The 22,431-nt window shown below is 37.1% G+C and overlaps 1 protein-coding gene across 1 annotated transcript in view; it reads right to left on the bottom strand.

The window, feature by feature from the left end:
• The window catches only part of STMND1 (stathmin domain containing 1), a 38,431-nt gene extending 18,742 nt beyond the window's left edge, over positions 1 to 19,689 (bottom strand). The window contains exons 1-3 of the mRNA XM_007487907.3: positions 19,450 to 19,689; positions 5,845 to 6,025; positions 352 to 503 (exon numbers count right to left, since the gene is read on the bottom strand). Of these exons, the coding sequence (XP_007487969.1) occupies positions 352 to 503; positions 5,845 to 6,025; positions 19,450 to 19,530 (414 nt within the window). The 5' untranslated portion in view covers positions 19,531 to 19,689. The remainder of the gene's footprint in view (positions 1 to 351; positions 504 to 5,844; positions 6,026 to 19,449) is intronic.
• Between the last annotated feature and the right edge of the window lie 2,742 nt (positions 19,690 to 22,431).

The raw sequence follows: 22,431 nt of genomic DNA, 5'->3' as shown, positions 1-22,431 counted from the left end.
AAGTTCAAATCTGGCCTCCAACATGTCTTAGTTGTTTGATCCTGTTTGCCTAGCCCTTGCCCTTCTGTTTCAGAGTTATTTTTGAGGCACAAAGTAAGGGTTTAAAAACAAAAAAGTCTTCACAGACCCTTCAGTATCTCATGAAGGTTTAAGGCAGGCCAGGAATTCATTGAGAATATGGCATGCTAGGACAGAGGGAATTCATGGGAGGAGGGGGACTAACTTCAAAGGATGCTTTGAGAATGATAGCAAACATGCACTTGCTAGAATTTATGCTTTCTGATAATCACTCATACATACTGCTTTTACTTTGAACTATACTCTAAAGTTTATTATAAATTAGTTACTTGCCATGACATTATAGGATTCTCCATTTCTAAATACTTTACTTTGGCTTTGTATTATTCCTTGAATGATAAGCTCCTCCAAGATATCTGATGACTTCAACCTCTCTTGGCTCTGAAGATGTTGGGATGTATTGATTAATCCACTGATTACTGGTTCTTAAAAAAAGACAAAAAAAGCATCAGATCCCCGTCTCACAATCCATCACACTACTTCATTCCTCAGAGCTCTAATGCTGTGACCCCTAGACTGTTCTGGGCATGGAAGAAAAGCTGTCATTCTTCCAGTAAGTTCAAGGAGGCCCCCCAAGGAATGGAATACCCTGTTTATTCAGGAGGCCACTTGTTAGGAGAACAAAAAAACCTTTTCTCCCTGCCACGCCTGATGACTGCGTTGTCACAACACTTATACACTTGGGTATGGCTCCGTGTGTCGCTTGTCCTCATTACAAAGCTAGAGTGCAGTGAAGAATAGGAAATTCTTTGGGTAACTCTTCCGAGTTGCAGCTTGGTTTCTATGCTTTGGATACAAATGATAAACAGTGTGATGTTGCCAAGAGATTTCTGGTTCTGCAACCCTGAGTTTACAATTACACCATCTGCTAAATCTATATCAGGAGAGCTTAGGTCTTCTCTGAAAAAAGTCTTTGGACCATATCGGACTCAGTCATATGACATCAGCCAATCATGCATGAGAGCTATTTTTAAAAATCAATATTGAAACCATTTAGAGGAGGGTCTTCATCACTGGCACCAGCAATAGAGAAACCCCATTGCTAATTACCCAAATACAAGTAAGCAAATAAGCCTCATTTCTCTATTATGCAAATGGACTTTGCTGTTTGTTTTGGGCAAATAGAGTCCTATTTTGTTGTGTTTTGTTTTTCTGTCAGTGGCAACACTTTGCATTCTCCTCAGAAATATACCGCCATCTATTCTTAAAAAGTGGTAGAGACATGGGATGGTAGAGAGTGTGCTAGACAGAATCAGGAAAACCTGGTTTCAAATCCCATCTGGCACCCTGCGTGGTGTGTCACATCACCTTTTTCTAAATTAAGCAAATACCAGAATATTCTCTATGTATATAAATGGGTAGTGATTGGCCCATGTCAGTAGAGATGGTTAGTTTTCATGCTGGGAGTTCCATCTTTTAATCTCCCCAATTATATCTCACCAATTTCCCTCTCTAGTACATTCCTTAAGTCTACTTGGTTAAAAAACAAACAAACAAACAAAAAACCAGACAAAACTACCAGCCTAGTTTCAGTAGAAAACAAATTCCCTCCAATCAATTGGAGGGACTTCAGGGAATTTTTATCTCTATGGGTCAGTGTAGATAGAGTGAGATTTTACTGTGAAGTTGTAGAATAAAAATGAATCAGAAATCATAGATTTATGGCTTCAAGGAGCATTAAACAAAGTCACTGATGCTACACCCTGCGGTTTTGCTTTAGGAAACAGAGCTGGAGAAATTAATTGGCTTATCCAAGGTCACACTGAGTAGCTAGATGGCACACTGGATAGAACACAGGGTAGGGAATCAGGGAGACCTGAGTTCAAATCCAGCCTTAGACCCTTACTGGATGTATGATCCTGGGTAAGTCACTTAACTCTGCCTCAGTTGCCTCATTTGTAAAAATGAGCTAGCGAAGGAAATAGCAAGCATTTCCAGTATCTCTGCCAAGAAAACCCCAAATCAAGTCACAAAGAAGTGGATACAACTGAAATAAGTGAACAACAAAAAAGTCACATAGATTGCACCTGGAAGAGTCAGGATTTGAAGCCAATCCAGATCCTGTGTTGTTTTTCATTGTTCCATATAGTTGTCACACCAGCAAGTGAATATTTTTAAAAATCCCCTCCTCTTTTTCAACACTGCTTTCCAGTATGCCACAAAGTAGTAGCAAATACAAAAAGAACTTGGTTTAAAAGTGTAAATAAAGCCAAGGATTTCACTGTTGAGAGATCAAACCCCTGACTATTATCAGAAAATGGGTCCCAACTGTAGGGAACCCTCTTCCCACATAAAAGTCAGTGTGTTCCCATATGGAGAGTGTTCTCTTAGTATTGTAATGATTGAAAAATATGCAATGACCAAAACCAGTTATGAATTTAGCAACATTTAAAAATGAATAACAACTATACACACTTGAAACTCATTGTTCATTGAGCATGTTTTGTTGGAGCTAAATGAAGACCAAGACGTCAATGCTTGGGCTATATGTGGAGCAGCACTTTAGCAGACCCCTTGCAATAGCACCGCAGGAATGTACAGCCTGGGAATCATTGGGTCTCCAAGACCCCTGGCCCTGGAAGTTTTCTTAGTATTTTGAATTTATGATCCTATTCCCTAGACCTATTCTTCCTATTTTTTGACAATTTTGTCTATGGGACTACATTTCACTCATGTTTTGAAAGCTTGCTCTTAGGTATAACTTTTCTTCATCATATTCAACCAGTTAACAAATCTTGTTCATTTGACCTCTACATTAGCTTTTTTTTTTTTTTAATCCTTACCTTCCATCTTGGAGTTAATGCTGTGTATTGGCTCCAAGGCAGAAGAGCGGTAAGGGCTAGACAATGGGGGTCAAGTGACTTGCCCAGGGTCACACAGCTGGGAAGTGTCTGAGGCCAAATTTTAACCCAGAACCTCCCATCTCTAGGCCTGGCTCTCAATCCACTGAGCCACTCAGCTGCCCCCTACATCAGCTTTTTAATGTCTCCTCTTCTCTCTTTCCATGGATACCAATCCATTATAGACACTAATTACCATCTACCTGGGTTCCTACAATAGCTTTTTAACTGACCTTACCACTTCCACTCTCTCTTTCCACTAAGATTTCCTTTGTACCATTGCCAGAATAATTCTTAATTCACAGAGCTGGTCATTTTATTCCACTGCCCCAAAGTTTTCAGGTATTCCTGATTGCTTACTGAATAGAGCTCAAATTTCTTTGCCTGGAATTTAATACTCTCCATAATCTGATATGCAACTTTTCTAGGTCATTTAATTTTATTCCTTTCCATGCATATTATAATTTAACCAGCTCTTTGTCTCCCAAATTAAAATTACTCTCTACCCTTTGTACCTTTGGTCATACTATTCCCTATGCCTGGAATGCCCCATTTTCTTCTTTATCTATTAAATTATTTCATAATCTAAAGCCCAATTCAATTGCCACATTCTTCATGAAGCTTTCCTTGACCTAGTTATTAGTAAAATCCTTTTCCTTTGAACTTTGCATAGCATTGGGGGCAGCTGGGTGGCAGTGGATTGAGTCAGACCTAGAGATGAGAAGTCCTGGGTTCAAATCTGGATTCAAACACTTCCTAGCTGTGTGACCCTGGGCAAGTCACTTGACCCCCATTGTCTAGCCCTTACCGCTCTTCTGCCTTGGAGCCAATACACACTATTGATTTTAAGGTGGAACGTAAGGGTTGAAAAAAAACACAACAACTTTACATGGCATTTTGTTTTTTTTTTCCCCCTGTTATATAAATTATAGTTATCCTTTATTATATCTTATCCCCTAACAAATATAAGTTTCATTTGGGCAGTGATCATTCCTTACTTAAATGTTGCATCTTCCCCAGTGTCTACTGTAGTGCTTTTCATTCAGTAGGTATTTAATAAATATTGAATTATCAATAGTATTGAATTTATCAATCAACAACTTTTATTAAGTGTTTACTATGTGCCAGGCATTGTACTAAGCAACAGGGCAAAAAGAAAGGGAAAAACATTTTCTGCCCTCTGGGAGATCACATCATTCTAACAGAGGAGAAAAATGTGAAAATAATTAAGTACTACATATATATGAAATATGTCAAGAATAGTTGGAAGGTAATCTCAGAGGAGAAGGCATTAGCAGATGGGGGACTGAGAATGCCTCCTAAAGAAGAACTGAGTTGGGGTACAGCTTGCATGAAGTTAAAATCTGTTCTCTGCTTAAGATGGGTTAGATTCCCCTTGGAAGTGATTCAGTTTCCCCCATTTCTTCAACAGCCAGATCAGAATTTAAGGAAGTAATACACTCCCTAACTGAAAGAACTAGGATTACTGTAGGTCAAGGCAGCTGGGCCGCACAGTGGACAAAATGCCAGACCTTGAAGTCAGGAAGATCTGAGTGAGTTCAAATTCAGCCTCAGACACTTATGAGTTATATGACTCTGCCTAGGCAAATCACTTAACCCTGTTTGCCTCTGTTTCCTCATCTGTAAAATGAGCTGGAGAAGGAAATGACCAACCACTCCAGTATCTTTGCCAAGAAAACCCCAAATGGGGTCACAAAGAGTCAGAAATGACTGAACAACAATGTTATTATTATTCCAAAGATAAAGGAAATTGTGCCACAAAAATAAATTGTAAAGTTTCTCAATATCACAAATGCGAAAATATAATTACTTGATTTTTAAAAATTTGATTAAGTGTTTTTTCTTCATTTTTCCCAAAAGAAAAAAATAGTGTTTTATGAATTACCACATTATTATAATACTTTAAATATACAATAAGGTGGCCTTTAAATCTAAAGTGGGTGGTCTTAAGAATCACAAATGAATAGAATTTCAAATTTTTGTAAAAAATTTTGTAAATTTTTGTAAATAGGTTAACTGTTGCAGTTATTGGTGTACATTTTAGGGAAGTGGCATATCACTTACAGACCAGCAATGTAACTTTATTTTGTATAATTTTTCTATAATTGAACAAATAAACAATAATTATTAAAATATAGCATAATAAAATATGTTTTTCAGTTAGATGTATTGGATATATATACATATATACATATATATATATAAATTTTAAGGGGAAAAGCAAAAAACAATTAAAATTTTTCTTTCCATTTTAGAATTGATACTAAATATCAGTTGACTTGCCCAGGATCACATGGCTAGGCAGTGTATGAGACCAGATTTGAACCCTCCTGACTCCAGAAACTTGCTGCTCTATCCACTGAGCCTCCTAGCTGCCCTAGAAGTTGATGATCTCTTAAAGTCCCTCCTACTTTGAAGCCCTATGATCCAATGACTAGACAACCTCTAAGATCCATTTTCAACACTATTCTTCTGTCCTAGGTTCCTTCCTAATCAGCAACTAGGAGAAAAAGCTCCCCTACTGTTTCATTCAGATCCAGCAATGTGAGGGAGCCAGCTTTGACCAACTGTTAGCCAATTGTTAAATTTTCAGTGTGAGCATTTACAAATCAGAAATTGACAAATGGTAGAAATAATGACTTGATTTATTAATCTTAATAATAGATCTGATGAAATAATGACTTAAATACAAAGGATAAAAATTAAATTTGAAAGTGTGATACACACACACACACATATATGCATACACACATTAATATGTCTGTTGTTAAGCATTTAACCAGGTTATCCTGAAATGTTACTACTAAGTTAATTTAAATTTACTCATTTTATTGTATGAGTTGACTTCAGAAAAATCTGAAATTTGGAAGGGATCTAAGGAATATATTGCTCCAATTTCAGTTACCTGTATTTACTTCTTCATTTCTTTCATCAAGAGAAAGTGAATTTTCTGGAATGGTTCCAGGTAAGCTTTCCATCAAGACACGCTCTTCCAGTCCCACTCCACTATCTGTAGTACTTTTAGGCCTTGCTGATCCATTCCAAGGCTCAACATCGACAGATATGCGAGATTCACCAATAACAACCTATGTAAAAACAATGGAGAAATCTATTAAGTAATAAGACAGGTTACTTGGAAAAGAAAATTGTTTGGAGTTCTATTTTGGAGGAATAATTCATTTGCTCAATGAATATTCAGTGAATGCCTTTCATATGCAATGATAATGTAACAGCAAAGTTTTATGCTGGCCAGGATATTAAAATTATTTACAAATTTAACATCACACCAATCTAACTGCCAAGGTTTTTACTTTATGGATCTCGACAAAATAATATCAAAATTCTCTTGGAAGAATTAAAAAAATCTAGAATCTCAAGAAATATAAAGAAGGAAATTCAAGAAATTAAGAGAATTATAAGGCAATCATTCTTAAAACTATTTGATATTGGTTAAATAAATTCAAAGAACTGAGCAGTAGAAGAGACCAATTTATTAAGACCTACCAGTAAACCAATGTAGCACCCCAAAATTTGATAAATCCTCAAACCCAGACTACTGAAGTTGAAAGAATGTTTGTTCAACAGTAATTGCTGGTGAAACTGGAAGTCTGTTTGGCAGAGATTATGTTTAGATCATCATATAAAAAACATTTTACAATAAGTTCCAAAGGGATACATAACCTTAATCTGAAATGTCACATCATTAAAAAATGAGATTCTTAGTCAAAGAACAGACATGATCATAAAAGATAAAATTCTTAACTAAGCAAAGGATAGATGTGATCACAAAAAATAGATTATTTTGATTTAATAAAATTAAAAAAGTTTTGCATGAAAACAATCACTATATCTTGAATAAGAAGGGAAGTGTTAAATTGTAAGACATTTTTGGATTAAATATTGGTGATAAAAATGTGCTAAGTTATTGTTTTAGTCCCTAGCTTTTTTTACAAGGAATTGTCATGAACACATAAGCCATTTCTTGAATGACAAGTTGTCAATGAATATTAACAATCTTCAGAAGAACTAGAAAGGAGCAGCAACCACATGAAATAAAGCTTCAAATAAGTACTAAGAATAAGAATACAAATTAAAACATCTCTCAAGTTTCACATAACATACACAAGATAGAAAAATATGATAAAAATAGAAAAAAGAAAAATATAGAAAAACAAAGTTCACGTTGGAGACACTGCAGGAAGATAAAAGTCCACTCTTGGTAGAATTATGATTTGAAAAAAATTATTAGTGTCCCCAATTTCCCACATCCCCTCCAACATTTGTGATTTTAGCCAATCTGATGGGTGTAAGGTGATATCTCAGAATTGTTTTGGTTTCATTTCTCTAATGAGTAGTGATTGAGAGTATTTTTCATATACCTATATATATGGCTTTTAGTTCTCCATTCAAAAATTGTTTATATCTTTTCTTCATTTATCAATTAGAGGATGGTTCTTCTTTCTATAAATTTGATAATGTTCTCTCTATATTTTAGATATGAGACCTCTATTGAAGAAGCTGTCTATAAAGTTTTTCCCTCAATTTTCTGCTTTCCATCTAGGCATATTTATTTTATTTGTACAAATACTTTTTTATTTAGTGTACTCAAATTATCCATTTTACATCTCATAATACTTTCCATCTCTTATTAACTCATAGGTGATGCAGCAAGGCACTGTGGAGTGCTTAGGGCATGTTGGAGCACAAAAGACAACATGGCCATCCAATGCAGCTGAGGAAGTCTTCAGGTGTAACGACTTTTCGTGCCACTGGACCCAGGCTTCCAATGCCAAGAGAGTGGGACTGTCTCTGGGCATCGACTTTTCCACTTAAATCTTCATGCACAAGTGTCTTTGTGCATAAAAATGCACAAAGACAATCATCATACTTGGTTACCGAGAGACTACCACCACCACCACCACCACTCTCCTATCCAATGAATAATATGTACCTGGTTCTTCTAATTTACTTATGATATCTCCTTTTATGTATCCATTTTGATCTTAGTGAATGATGTAAGATATTGGTATATACCTAGTTTCTGTCAAACTACTTTTCAGTTATCCCAGTAGTTTTTAATAATTAGTGATTTCTTATCCCAAATACCTGCCTCTATTCTTTTAACAAATACAAGGTTATTATAATCTTTTTTTGCCATTGTTTATTGTATGCCTGTCCAGTTCCACAGATCTGTCTTTCTATGTCTTAGTCAGTATCAGATATTTTGATAATTATTGCTTTATAATACAACTTTAAGTCTGATACTGTTAGACCTTCCTTTATGTGACTCCATTAATTCTTTTGATATTCTTGATCTTTTATTCTTTCAGATGAATTCTGTTTAATTTTTTTCTCTCTATAAAATAATTTTTCCACAATTGAATTGGAATGGCATTTAATAAGTATATTAGTTTAGGTAGAATTGTCATTTTAATTGTATTGGCCCTGCCCATTCATGAACAATTAATATTTCTCCAATTATTTAGATCTGATTTTATTTGTATAAAACTAATTTATGATTGTATTAATATAGTTTCTGGTTTTTTAATGGCAGGTATACTTCCAGATATTTTATTCTATCTGTAGTTATTTTAAATGGATTATCTCTTTTTTTGTAGGACTTTGTCAGCAATATATAAAAATGATTATGACTGTTTGGGTAGCCATTTGGAAATAAGTTTGTTACTATTAAATCTATAGATATGAAGTCTAACTGAAGTAATGATATGGCCACCTTACAATAATTCTTGGTCTCAAAGTTTAAAGAAGATAAGAGTCATGGGATTTGTTCTAATTCTGATTTTGTCTCTGACTAGGCACATGGCCTTGGGCAAGACTTTTAATGTCTCTTGGACTCAGTTTTCTCATCTAAAGGGGTTGTATTGGATAAGGACTCTTCCATATTTCAGACTTTATGATTATCTGAAATGCTAGAAAATTTCATAAAATCAGTCTATAATATTAAGTTTTGAATGGACATGTGATTTGAATATGAGAGGTTACATAATGAAGAAAGTAGAAGAGAATAAAAAGAGGTAAGTTTCATAAGTATGACTAGAGAAAGAATTTACAATAAAATAAGGATTAGTAAAGGCTATATAAAACAAAAGAGAAAATTTTGATTATATAATTTAATTAAATGACACTATTTGATTTGATTTTTAACACTAATTAATTAGCTCTTGCATTAATAAAACCAATGCAGATATAAAAAGAAGAAGAAAAGCTCTTGAGTGGGAAAATATTTACATCACATATTGATGACAAAAGCTTAATTTCTGAGATATAAAGGGACAGTGTTTCTAGCACTTAATACAATGCCTGGTGTATAATAGACAATGAATAAAAATTTGCTGAATTCAATTGCCAACACAAATATGTAACACCAAAAACTATTCTCCAATAGATAATTGTTGAAAGGATATGAACAGTTTCTGAAAGAATTGCAAACTAGAGATAACCATTTGAAAATATACTCCAAATAACAACTAACAAAAAAATGGAAATGTAAAAATCTTTCACTTCATATTCTACCAATTTGTAAAGATGACAAAAATGGTAACAGCTCCTGTTGGAGAGAGAGTGTGGCAAGATAGGCACATTAATAATCTGTTGGTGGAGCTGTTGCTTGGTCCAACTATGCCACTTTGTAAGATTAAACCATCCATGTCCTTTTACCCAGTGATATTACCATTAATTAAATACTCTAGGAAAGCCAAAATCAGAAAACCAAGATCCAATATGTGTCAAAAATAATTATAGTAGCACTCTTTGTAGTAGCAAAGAACTGGAAACAAAAGTGGGTGCTCATCAATTTGGGGAAAACCAGAAAACAATTGTAATATATGAATGTAACAGAATTTGTGCAACAAGAAATGACAAATATGAGGAATCAAGAGAAAGATATGCATGAACTTACAGAGAGTAAAATATCATAATAGCAATAGATACATAGTGATGACAACAGCAATATAAAATGAAAAGGTCACTAAGAAGGTAAGTTCTAATTATTGAAAGACCAGTGAAAACCCATAGTGAAATATGCTTCCCTTCTCATGACAGAAAGGTAAAAGACTACTAGAACAGAGGTTTGGATACACTGTCAAATGCATTCACTATAATGGATGCTTATATTTAATTATTTTTCATAAGGAAAGTTTTGTCAGGAGGATATGCAAGTGTTCCCCTTAGAAAAATGTCTGTGACAAAAGGCAAAAATAATTTGCAGGAAAGAACCTTTTTATACTTGGGTAAGGAAAACACATAAGAATCAAAGACACATAGGTTTAAGGACCACTAACCAGTTGCCTTACATCAATGACAGGTCTACAATCCTAGATTAGAAACAGTGATATTCAGGCTATGGTCACCTTCTCTTTGGGTAGGAACTTTGTACTGGCTATTGATTGGTAAGAGTTACTCATATGGTTTTGGTGTGCATATAGAATATCTATATATAGATATAGAACTTCTATATAATATATAATATATATATAGAACTTCTAAAAAATGGCTTCTCTTTATGAACATGGATAGAAATTGGTGATGAATTTTGTTTTTAGCAATATGTACATCAATAAAGTTTCTGAGATGAGGAAAGGGACATATGTAAAAACATCTATAGCAGCTCTTTCCATAGTAGCCTCAAATTAGAAACAAAGATGGTGTCCACCGTCTGGAGCATAGCTAAATTATTTGAGGTATAAAAATGGAATATTTTTGTGTTATAAGAAATAATAAGCCAGAGTACTGGAAGAAACTGGAAAGATTTCTATGAACTGAGCAGAAGTAGGAAAGAGTAGGATGACTGTGCCAGGCAAGAAACTGATTATCACTTAGACAGGACCCCATTGGAAAAAGATCAATCCAAATTAATGGTGCAAAATATTCAATGACTATGCTTCCCTGGGTGACTATGTGATCTATAATAGAATGAACCTGGAATTTTTTTTACCAGCAGGGACAGAAGGCTTGCCTACTTTGCCACTCATTCTCTGCATCCTCCCCCCCCCCAACTACTTCCATTTTCAAAGTCTCACTAATAAAAACAACATAAATGCCAATATATGCATTTTTATTTATAAATGCAACTAATAAAAACATAATAGAGAAAATGTCTTTGAAAAACTTTATTCATCTGACCAATAAAATGGCAAATAATTCCAGAAGACTGAAGATGAAACATGCCCCCCAACTCCTGTGAAAGAGATGATGGGGCTTAACATACCCAATGAGAAATATATTTTGGATATGGCCCAAGTCAAGCAGAGATTTATTTCTCTGAAGATCCCGGTGAGCCATGGAATGAGTAATGGGGGGGGGGGTTGTGGAAGCACTCTCTCAGTGGACTTCCTTCATAAAACTTAAGGGAGCAAAGATAAAGTGACCTGTCAACTGCCCCCCCTCTCCCCACACCTGACTTTCTTTGCTGTCTGAGTTTCTCTTTTCCTGCCTTCTTTCTTTTTCCTCCCTTTCCCCAGCCTACAAGTATAATAAATATAGCCAGGGGTATGTAGGGGCCTGTTTGAGCCAGCTCAAACTATATTGAGAGCCAATTGTTCAATTTTCAGTATGAGTATTTATATTGCCAAAATTGAATCAGAGCCTGATTTATTGTTTTCTTGATTTTCTGGATGTTAAAAAGTTATGAAGAAAATAATAATGTAGATTAATAGTGAAGATCAAATTTTAAAATGTGTCACAGATACCATCTCCCTCCTCCAGGAGATCCAGGTAAATATTTACCAGTAACACATCCCTGAAACAGCATTTCCATTTTTTCAAGGAGGAAAAGAGATAGATATTTTGTAATTTACCTCCCCTTCTGCCTCCCCAAAATGGAGAGCCCTTTCCAAAGGGGCTGGGGGTGGGGATGGGATAAGGCTCTTTTGGAGTGGGGAAGGGATAGCGCCTGATTTTGAAATGAATGAAAACAAGACAACCAAGTTTGCTATTCATTCCTGGCCTTTCCAAACATATATCTGTAACAATAAAAGGATTATTGCTGGATCATTTGGGGGGATAGTATTCTTTAGCTTTTCAGACCTATCATTTTGTATACCTAGCAAAGCAAAACCTCCCTTAAGAACTAATTAGAAATTATAAAGTTTAGCATTTCTAAGTGGGGAATAAAAAAATCTTAATTGAAAATCAAGACTTAATTAAAAGAACATTCAAATTGAGAGCAAACTTGAATTCTTCAAGGCTAAAAAGCCACATTTAAAAAAACATGTCAGAAACTACCATTGAGAATAGACTTATGCTTTTCCTCTCCTGTTATGAAGTAGCCTAATATTACATCTTAAAGACTATGTCATGAATAAACTGGAACTCATAGGATTATAGGATCATGGGTTCTTATCCACATTTTGTCAGCAAGTGTGCATGTTTTTTCCACTTACTACCTACCATTGAGAGGTTTTAAAGATGAAAACATCAAATACTAACAGATAGGGGCCTTTCATCTTTGGTTTAAGAAAATAGGATGTGACAGACAGTTTCCATAGCCTGAAGTCAGGTCTTCCTATTTTCAATTTTGGGATATCGAGAGGATCTCTGAAATGCCTTACTTCCTAACAATACTTTAGATAAAAATGAAAACCCTTTAAAAATAGCTTCTATTTCTAATCTGGGGAGTTGAATTTTTTCAGAGTGTAGATGGAAGCAGAGAATCCAGAAAGCGGGAGGTGATAATTCACTGATCTCTACTCTCAATAGATCCTGTCTTAAGGAAAGTTACTGACAGAGTGAATTCAGAAGAAAGCAAGCAATTGTTGACTGGGCTAAAGATCATTCCATATAATACCCAGTTGAGGGTTCTAGGATGATTTGTTTGGGAGGAAAAAATGCTTTCTCAGCTGAAAGAGGATTATTGATTAGTTATTTTTAATCATGCCTGATACTGCCTAACCCCTTTGGGGATTTTCTTGGCAGAGGTATTGAAATGATTTGTCATTTCCTTCTCCAGCTCATTTACCAATAAGGAAACTGAGGCAAACAAAGTTAAGTGACTTCCTCAGGTTCACACAGCTAGTAAAAATCTGAGGCTGGATTTGAATTCAGGTCTTCTTGATGTAAATCTTGAAATCTCTCAGACTTGTGAATGTTAAAAAATTTCCATATTGAGGAATCCTCCATTGGAACAAATTCCCTACTGGAAAATATTCCCCATTTTGATGTGAGAACTCGCCAGGATCAGAAATGGGAGGACCTCTACTCCACCCATACTTAAGACTGCTTTAGGGGAGAAAACTCCTTGCTATGGGAGGACCTCTACTCCACTGGTACTTAAGACTGCTTTAGGGGAGAAAACTCCTTGCTAAACAATGAAAGTACTTGGACCCATGCTTATAATAAGGCAAGGAGTTCTTTGAGCCATGCCTGTTTTTTAGAATTGATACAATGGGATGCTAGGTACCTAAAAGGGTCAGGCAAGTTTTCCCTTAATGAGATTAGTCGACTCAGCTGTGTTTTCTCTCATTCAGATTTACTGAGGGGATTAATCGACACAGCAGCATTTTCTCTGGTTCAGACTTACTGAGGAGATTAGTCGACTTAGCAGGATTTCAGAAGGGCAGTCCTTTGGAAAACGTCTACAGTGATTGGTAGATGTAAGGACTTAGGGGAGGTGACATAGGAGAAAAACCCCTATATAAGAAAAAGCAGAATCTCTTGAGAAAAGAAATCCTCTTGGAGGATCTCTGATGAGGATCGCTTGGGAAGAATCTCTTGAGAGAGGCTCTGGAGAAGGGAAGCTCTTGGAGGACAATCTCTAAGGAGGTCTCGCTGGAGCTCCTCTGAGGGGACTCTGTCCCTCTGGAGGCTCTGGAGAGAGGCCCTTTGAAACAGTCTCTGGCTGGATCTCTCTTTGAGGAGGACTCTGGCTGGAACTCTCTCTAGTGAAATCAGCTGAGATGGAGCTGGCCTGGTGTCCCTAGAATCCTTGCTTAGACAGACCTTGTGGTGAGTGATAAAAGACTAACTGACTGATCTCTCTCTTAAGACTCAGGTCTAGGCCATGTTGGCTTAAGGCCTTTGATACTTATTTCCTTTCTCTCTCTCTCTCTCTTTCTTTGATTACTCATTGTATTATTAATTAAATTCTCTATAAAACCCAGTTGACTTAGGCATAGTAAATAATTGGGAATATTTCCCTGGCGACCACCTAATATTTGATTTAAAAACCAAGACACTGTAGTGAAACATATTTTCTGCGGTCACAATTTACTCACCCTCCCTTATATCTAGCATAATTTGTATCTTCCACCATTTTTAACTCACTACAGTTTACAACATCAACCATTTTAAATATAACAGTTTATGGGCATCAACTCTTTTAAATCTCACACTGATTCCAGGTCTGGCACTCTACCCATTGATTAATCAGCTTTCAGAAATAAGGATGCTTTAGACCTTCTCTACCTTGCCCCTTCCATACTAGAATATTGAATTCTAGATGCCATGTTTTAGACAGGACACTGATAAACTGGAGATCATCCAAAGAAGGGCAATGAGGATTCTGAAGGGCACTGATTTGTGTTACATTGTGCCATGCAGAAAAGAGATTTGACTTGCTTTTTTTGGTCTAAAACGGGAATGAAGGAGGAATGAGTAGAAAATGTAAAAAGGGCAAATTTAGGCTTGAGGTCAGGAAAAGCTTCCTGAGATTATTTTTTGTTCTGTCATGTTTCAGTCATTTTCTCAACCCCATTTGGGATTCTCTTTGCAAAGACACTGGAGTAGTTTATGTCATTTGTTTCCCCAGAAAGCTCATTGTACTGATGAAAAACTAAGGTGAACTTGCTCAGCATCACAGAGTTGGTATCTCAGGTCAGATTTGAACTCAGGTCTTCCTGACTCCAGGCCTGGCACTATATCCACTGTACCATCTAGCTGTCCTGACAACTAGAGCTATCCAAAGCTCTGGATTATTTGCAGAAGTGGTAGGTTACCCCATTTTGGACATCTTCAAGAATGGACTAGATGACCACTTGTCAGATATGTTCTTGTGGAGGTGCTTATTGGATATGGGTTGGACGAGAGGGCTATGGAGGTCTCTTCCAACACTGTGATCATGATGTGAGTGAGGAGGAGGGGAAAGAGAGGGTACTTTTTGTTTATCCTCAACTATTTGAAGGGCTCTTCAGGAGGTGAGGTGAGATATTTGTTGTACTTTACCCAGAGGGCATGAGTAGAAGAAATATAGTAGAATGTAAACTCTTGGTGTATAGGAACTATTTATCTTTTATCTGTTGTTCATTATAGTGGGCATTGACTGTCAGATTGGCTTGAACTGAAACAGAAGGAATTTTAGAGCTAGATTTCAAGGGAAAAGTAGGTAAAAAATTTTCAAGGTATAAAATCGGTAATTTCTAATTATAATTGGGTCTCTCCAGAAGTCATGGGTTGATATGGTGCTTGAAGTTAAGAAGACCTGAGTTCAAATTAAGATCCAGCATTTATTCCTTGTATGATGCTGGGCAAGTCACTCAACCCTTGAGTGACTCAGTTGGAGATAATAATATCACCTACCTCACAGGTGTTGTTGTGAATATAAAATGAAATATTTGTAAAGCACGTAGCACATGGTAGGAACTTTATAAATGCTTATTCCCTTCCCTACTAGAAATCTTCAAGAAGAAGATGAATAACCAATAGTTGGTAGGGATATCGTAGAGATGATTTTGTGTCAGACTCTATAATCGCTGAAGTTTCTTTCTACTCCAAGTTTGTATGATTCTGATAGACAGTTGTTATATCTTTGCTTGCCAGTAATCTAGAGGGGGAAAATTTATCTTTTTCATTTATAGGGCCTGGGCATAATGACCAATGCCTGTACTCCTTGCTACTGGGAAGGAAGAGGCTGGTGGATCATTTGAGTATGGGACTTCTGAGCTACAATGAACTAAGCTGATTGGGTGTCTATACTAAGTCTGTACTGATTCCAATATGGTGAGCCCCTAGGAGTGAGGGGCCATGATGCTGACTGTGAAGGGGCAAATTAGCCCAAATTTGAAAAATGGAGATCAAAGCTCTTAGGCTGATAAATAGTAGGATCATACCGGCGAGTGGTCACTATATGTCTCACTGGGTGAGATAGGGAAACCCACTGAAAATGTATTATTTATATATTTTATGTTTATATACATATACATGTCCATGTATAAAAACATGCTACATGTTTGTACACATATGTATGTAGGCAAAAATAGCATTTTTATCCCAATATTCAGTTTACTTGAATTTTAGATAATGAAATTTCTGGGAGGAGTCGAGAAAATGTATAAGTTTTTATGCCTAGGGACTTAGAGACAATTAAAAAAATCTTACTTCCATTTGTCGTTCTTGGAAAAAAGGGGTATATTTGGAACTGAATAAGTATGAATCTTAATTCAAGCTGAAACCTAATTCATGCTGCCATTATCGGGGGGTGTAGGTGGTAATGGGAATATAGGAACACTTTGCCTTAATTTATTGTCATACATATCTTTCTTTAGGTAGGATGCTTTTATCACCAGTTGTGATATTGAAAAGTCATAGCTTTTAAGTTATCAGGTACAGAAAGTTGTCATAAGGAATCTAAAATAATAGTTGTATGAAGTCTGAAATTTCTTTCTAAAAATCTAAGTCTTTAGAGAAGCAAGAGTTTTTTATGCAGTCTAAAGGAAGCTATTTCCTAAAGCTTGGGGGAACTGAGAAGAATTCCCAAATCAAATATCCATGAGGTAGTTTGTAAATGGATTGAATAAAAGCTAAAAAAAATACAAATTATAGGTACAAAAGCAGGTAAATATTGTTTCAAAACTTGATTTTTAAAAATAGCTTGATTTTAATAAGTAAAAATGTAGTTCATAAATTCACCCAGAAATGAGTTCTTAGACACAAATAGATATTTTAAAGTAATTTAGTCCACCCCCTGCCAACACTAAAGGTTATTCTTATCAATGTTTGGAAAATTTATTAGGTAACCTTTGAATTATGCATGCAGGAAAAGTACAATTCTCCCACTGAGAAGAGTTTCAGATGCTTTACTGCACATCATACATTATTCTATTACCATTCCTTCTCATCACTTCAGACTTAGGTAAGAGTGAAGACAGAGCATGTAAACAGGTCTTACTAAGACTTATTCAGAATATTTTAAAGTTGTACAGTTTAAAAAAAGATACTTCATGCAAGGAAATATGTTCATATTGACTCATTTTTAAGTCGCAGCTGAAAGGCTGAATTTCTAAGTATATGCTACTCCAGGGTCTCTGCATTTATGTAGGCAACCGAGGTAAGGTAGAACTGTACTAACATACTAACGAGGCTTTTCTTGAAACAAGATTGAGATTTGAGAGTTTGTTCCTCTCTATGTCCTACCTCCCCCCCCCCAAAAGAAAAAAATATATATTAATAGACTAGCATGTAGAAGAGAATTATCAGGGCATTTAAAAATTACAGTTTGGTTATTGCTATATTGACATTTAGCAACAACCTAGTTTTAGGCCCTTATGTCTCACTGGATTCTTGGCCACCAGTTTCTTCTTTCTCCAATTCCATTTCCACAAAAGTTACCAAAATAATTTACCTAAATCACAAATCTGACAATCTTATACTTCTAACTCCAGAAACTAGCATGACTCCCTCTTGCCTCTGTAATAAAAATGCAAACTTATCATTAGGAGACCTCCACAAAAGAACTCCAGCTATCTTTCCAAGTTAATTGCAAATAATTTCCCTTTGTATGCTCTGTTGTGTTTGATTCTCCAAGACCATACTTGGGGTTTTCTTGGCAAAGATCCCAGAGTAGCTTGATATCCTTCTCCAGTTCATTTTCTGGATTAGAAACTGAGGCAAATAGAGTTAACAGACTTTTCCAGAGTCACACAGCTGGTAAGTGTTTGAAGTCACATTTGAACTCAGGTCCTCTTGACTCTACACAGTCTGGATTTTAACTCATGAAGATGAGTCTTCCTGATTCTAAGCCCAACCCTCTATCTACTGAGTCACCTAGCTTCCTCTAGAATACTCTACTGTCTACAACCTACTTGCTGTACCCCAAACCTAGTACTCACTTATAGGTGAAATTATAGTTTCTCAGCTTCCATATTACTTTCTCACTCTAGGTCAGACATTTTAAAATACAGATGCCAGCTGGTAAAAGATAAAATATATGGTTCGTTTCTAAAGTTTCAGTCTCAATTAGTTTATTCAGATTAGGTTCAGATTTATTTAGCAAGGCCATAAGGGAAAGGAGCCTAGGTCAGGAATACATGAACAGAAAGATATAATCATTTAAGAGAATAAGGATAGCACAGAAGAAAGGAGTCGCAAGTGGAATATTCAACCTTAGGGTAAATGACCTTGGGTCTGTGGACAGAAACCCAGTAGAAGGTCCCTCAGAGTCTGTCCAGTACAACCAGATACCTGGTGAGGATGGAAGGTATCTTGAAAAAATACAATAAGATTATAGGATCATCAATTTGGAGCTGTGGGGGAGCCCAGAAATCCTTTTGCCCAATTCCTTCATTTTCTAGATCAACTGAGATCTATTCAAGTAAAGTGAGTTTGTATCAAGTTACAAAAGAAGTCAATAGCAAAGCTGGGATTTGAAATGAGACTTTGTAAGACACCTCCCCCCCTCCCCCACTTTCACTTCACAAGAAGAGGGATGAAGGTCACCTTCTACCACAGAATTTCAATTAAGGCTACCCCTCTTTATGACCATTCTCTAGTGAATTGAAAAGACTTCGGAGAATGTGAGATGGGGGATTTATTTGGGGAGGAGGGGTGAAGTAGTGGCTTTTGACATTTCTACCAGATCCTCTCTTTGACTATCCCTTCATCCCAATTTATAAATCTCTTGTAAATACAAAGGAGAAAACACTAGGTCTAGAGTTCAAATCCCACCCCGGGGGTTTACCCACCTGTGTGACCTGGGGCAACTCGCAGCCTTCCAGGACCTCAGTTTACTCATCTGCAAAATAAGAAAGTTGGACTAGATATCGATACCTTCTGGGTATCCCAGGTACCTCTTTTCATCAATGACCCTATGATTTATAGAGATTTCTGTGGGGAAAAAACCCTGTATTTTGTAAGGCTGCCTTTCCATTTAATCATTAGAAACCGGCAGGTGGCAGTTCTGTGAGAGACCTCAGCTCTTCCATTTTCTGGAAAACTCCCTACCTGCCTAGCGAGAAATGCTGCTAAGCCCAGCTATCTGCAAGACCCACAGTACAGCAACCAATGATCCTGTTTCCGCCCTTTAGTTCGACCACCTTCCCTCTTCACGCTGCTGACCTCCTTAAGCTGGATGGCATTCGTGCCAAATCTGCCCACTCCGGCTGTTCCCAGAGGCAAGCCTTCGTAAGCACCCATGCTCACTTGCTCAGTCTTAACTCCCCACAGTCTGCAGAGGCTGAATTCCCTTACCACTTCCCCCAAAAGGAGTAGAAGTGGGGAGAGGGTCGCAGTGGCCTCCACCGGCTGAAGTAGTTTGCATGAGGTTTTTTGTTTTTTGTTTTACCTTGCTCCCTTCTTCCCAGCCCTTCTTAGGCTCCGGGACTGGTCGTTGCCCTTCCACAGGCTTAGAAGCCCCGCACCCCATCACTCTGGTAGCTCGATGTGGCCCCCTTGGCCTCTCGCTCTTGTGTCCTCCCCTCTTCCCTACGCCACTAACTCCAACAGGCTACTGCAGGAACCCTCTCCGCTGGCAGCGGCGCCTCTTTTATAGGCTCAGGAGAGGAAGGAACTAGGGATTTCGGGCAAACGACTTGGAGCTGTTGCTACAATAAAAGGCGTCACAAAGTCCCGGCGGGAGTTCGGGACCCGCTGCGGGTTTCGGGGTTGGGGGGTGAGTGGGCTGTTCCACTTTCTTTTTAAGTAGGAACTCGAACGGGCGGCGTTTACAAGAAACTAGAAAAGGGGGATGCATTCCTGGGAGCTCCAGAGTGGAGGGGATTCTGATCGTTGGGGCAGGCGGGCAAGCTCCATTAGGGATCAATTTTATAGTCAGTTTCAGTCAACCAACTTGCATTTAGTAAGCGTTTACTAGGTACCACGGGGCTGTGCTAAGCACTGGGCATATAAGGCAATTGAAAACAAATGAATACATAAAAATGAATGAATAGATAGATTAGCTAGAGAGATAGACAGAGATGATATAGACAGATAGATAGACGGACAGATAGGCAGACAGGCAGGCAGATAGAGAGCCTGGATAGACCAGATGGATGGAGAAAGACTGATTAGATAGATAGAGACAGACAGATAGATAGACAGACAGACAGATAGTAAAAGAACAAACTCAAACAGACTCTGTCCTCGAGGAACTCACATTCTAATGAGACAATATTCAAAGAACTAGAATATACAAGACAAACTGAGTAAATGGGAGATAATCTCAGAGCTGAGATTTTGGGAAATCTAGGGAAAATGGAGGAGACCAGGACAAGTTAATTGCAGAAGGTGATACCTGAAATGAATCTTAGAGGAAACCAAAGAATCCAGGAGGTGAGTTAGGGAGCCGGGGAAAGCAATTTATTCCAGTCAAAGGGCACAGAGTGTGAAAAGGCCTGAAGACTGGAGATAGCCTGTGGAGTTTAAAGAGACTTTAGGACCAGTGTAGTTTGACGAAAGAATATGTGGACAGTAGTAAAAGTATAAGAGGCCTTGGAAGGTTGGCGAGGATAGGTTGAACATGAATTGATTTCTCTTTTCTGATAGATAAAAACCTGCCCAGAAGCTTAACATCAGGTCCACAAAGTTTATTTCATTTTCACCCAGAATATGGGAGCCTGGGGAGGGTGTCAGCAGAAACCAGAGAAAGAGTTCTCAAATGGACCAGTGACCAGTGAAGACACATACAGCCAGCGGGTCATAGAAGAAGCACGGAGTTCCTTCTGAAAGTGCCCATACTATGGTACTAAGTGGTGGCAATTATGTGAAACAAAAACTCATAGATTCAACCTGTAAAATCCTGGTCTCCCATTTATATCAGCTTAACAGAGCTCTCTTTGCCCTAACATTCCTAAAATTATAGCTTATGAATCCTACAAGTGTACCTATTCTTAATAGAGAGACAATATACACAATTAACTCAAGGAAAGGGCATTTACTGAAATGGCAAAGCAAGAACAATAGCTACAAACATTCTTTTCCCATAAAAGTGGGGCTCATTCTCCCACAAATAATGCAATGTCAGTGGGAAGAATAGTCACATAACAGAATTCTGGCAATGAGGCATACATATAAAAAACACAGGTGGCTAAGACAACTCAAGCTGCCAGCATTGCAGGGCCCCAAAGTCCTTTATCTCCTCCTGATATTCTTCTGCTGTTTCCTCCACTCTTCTAGCTCAAATGATAACTGCAAATGTTAATTCTATCTGAATCTATAGATGGCTCTTTTCTCAGATGCCAGGCAGATCGAGTTGGCTCTAATGACTGTCTTGATTTCCTGGTCCTGGTTTCTAATGAGTGTGGCACCTACTCTACAATTGTCCCTCACAACCTGAGTTTCTCTTCCATAAGTATTTCTTCTTATTTAGACTGCAGGGACTACAGTCCTTAAAATTATGCCCCACATTGACTATTCACAGTTGGCAAGATAACTTTTAAACATTCATATGGGTGTAGCCCATTCAGATAGCTAATGAAAAGTCATCTTTCTAATTCTATCAAAGAGAAACTCACACTTTGTAATAGTTTAACAGAATATAAATGCCTTTGTAATATGCCCCTTTTGTGATGTTATTAATGGGAAAAATTGATTGGCAATTTCCTTATTAATTTCTACCTTATAATTAGAGTCCAAATTTAAGTTTTATTTAAATTTAAATTTCATGAAATGACTTATAATTCTATATATCTGGACTAAGTATCTCTGTTGAGCTTTAGTCCATCCTGGCACTGGGGTCTGGCATCTCAACATTCCTGGAATGAAGAGGACAGGGACAACTCCCTGATGGTTGTTTCCAATTGAAGTTTCTATCAGTATCCCAAATTCAACATGCCTAAATCATTGCTCATTGTCTGCTTCCCAAATTACTTTTCCTCTCAATTTCTTTTTCTATTAGAGAGTAATACCACCTTCCCAATTGCCTGGATTTGTAATCTTTGAGTCATCCTTCCCTCTCTTTTGTTCTCTCCAGAGTCATTCAATTGTAACATCTTCAGAAAATTGATATCCATGTTTTCCAAGATGAGAAAGATAGGCAATCAGAAGAAAGAAACACAATATAATTGATAACTTAACCAAAGAAATAAGAGAACTTAAACAAAAACTGCAATCAATGAATTATAGTAAAAAACAGTAGCTGCACTAAGAACTTATAGACAACCCAGAAATAATTACAACTCCAGACAATACAGACAAACCCCAAGATGTTTTCTGTGTAATAGACCTGGTCATCTCATGAGAGAGTGCAGATTTAGGGGACAATTCTTTGGACAAAGCTTCAGGGGAAACTGAGGCAATAGATTTAATCACTTTAATGGATCCAGGAAAA

The sequence above is a fragment of the Monodelphis domestica genome, chromosome 3 (genome assembly GCF_027887165.1).
Source record: "Monodelphis domestica isolate mMonDom1 chromosome 3, mMonDom1.pri, whole genome shotgun sequence".
NCBI lineage: Eukaryota > Metazoa > Chordata > Mammalia > Didelphimorphia > Didelphidae > Monodelphis > Monodelphis domestica.
Note: the sequence above shows the minus strand (reverse complement) of the source record. Positions and strands in the feature narration are given on the sequence as shown.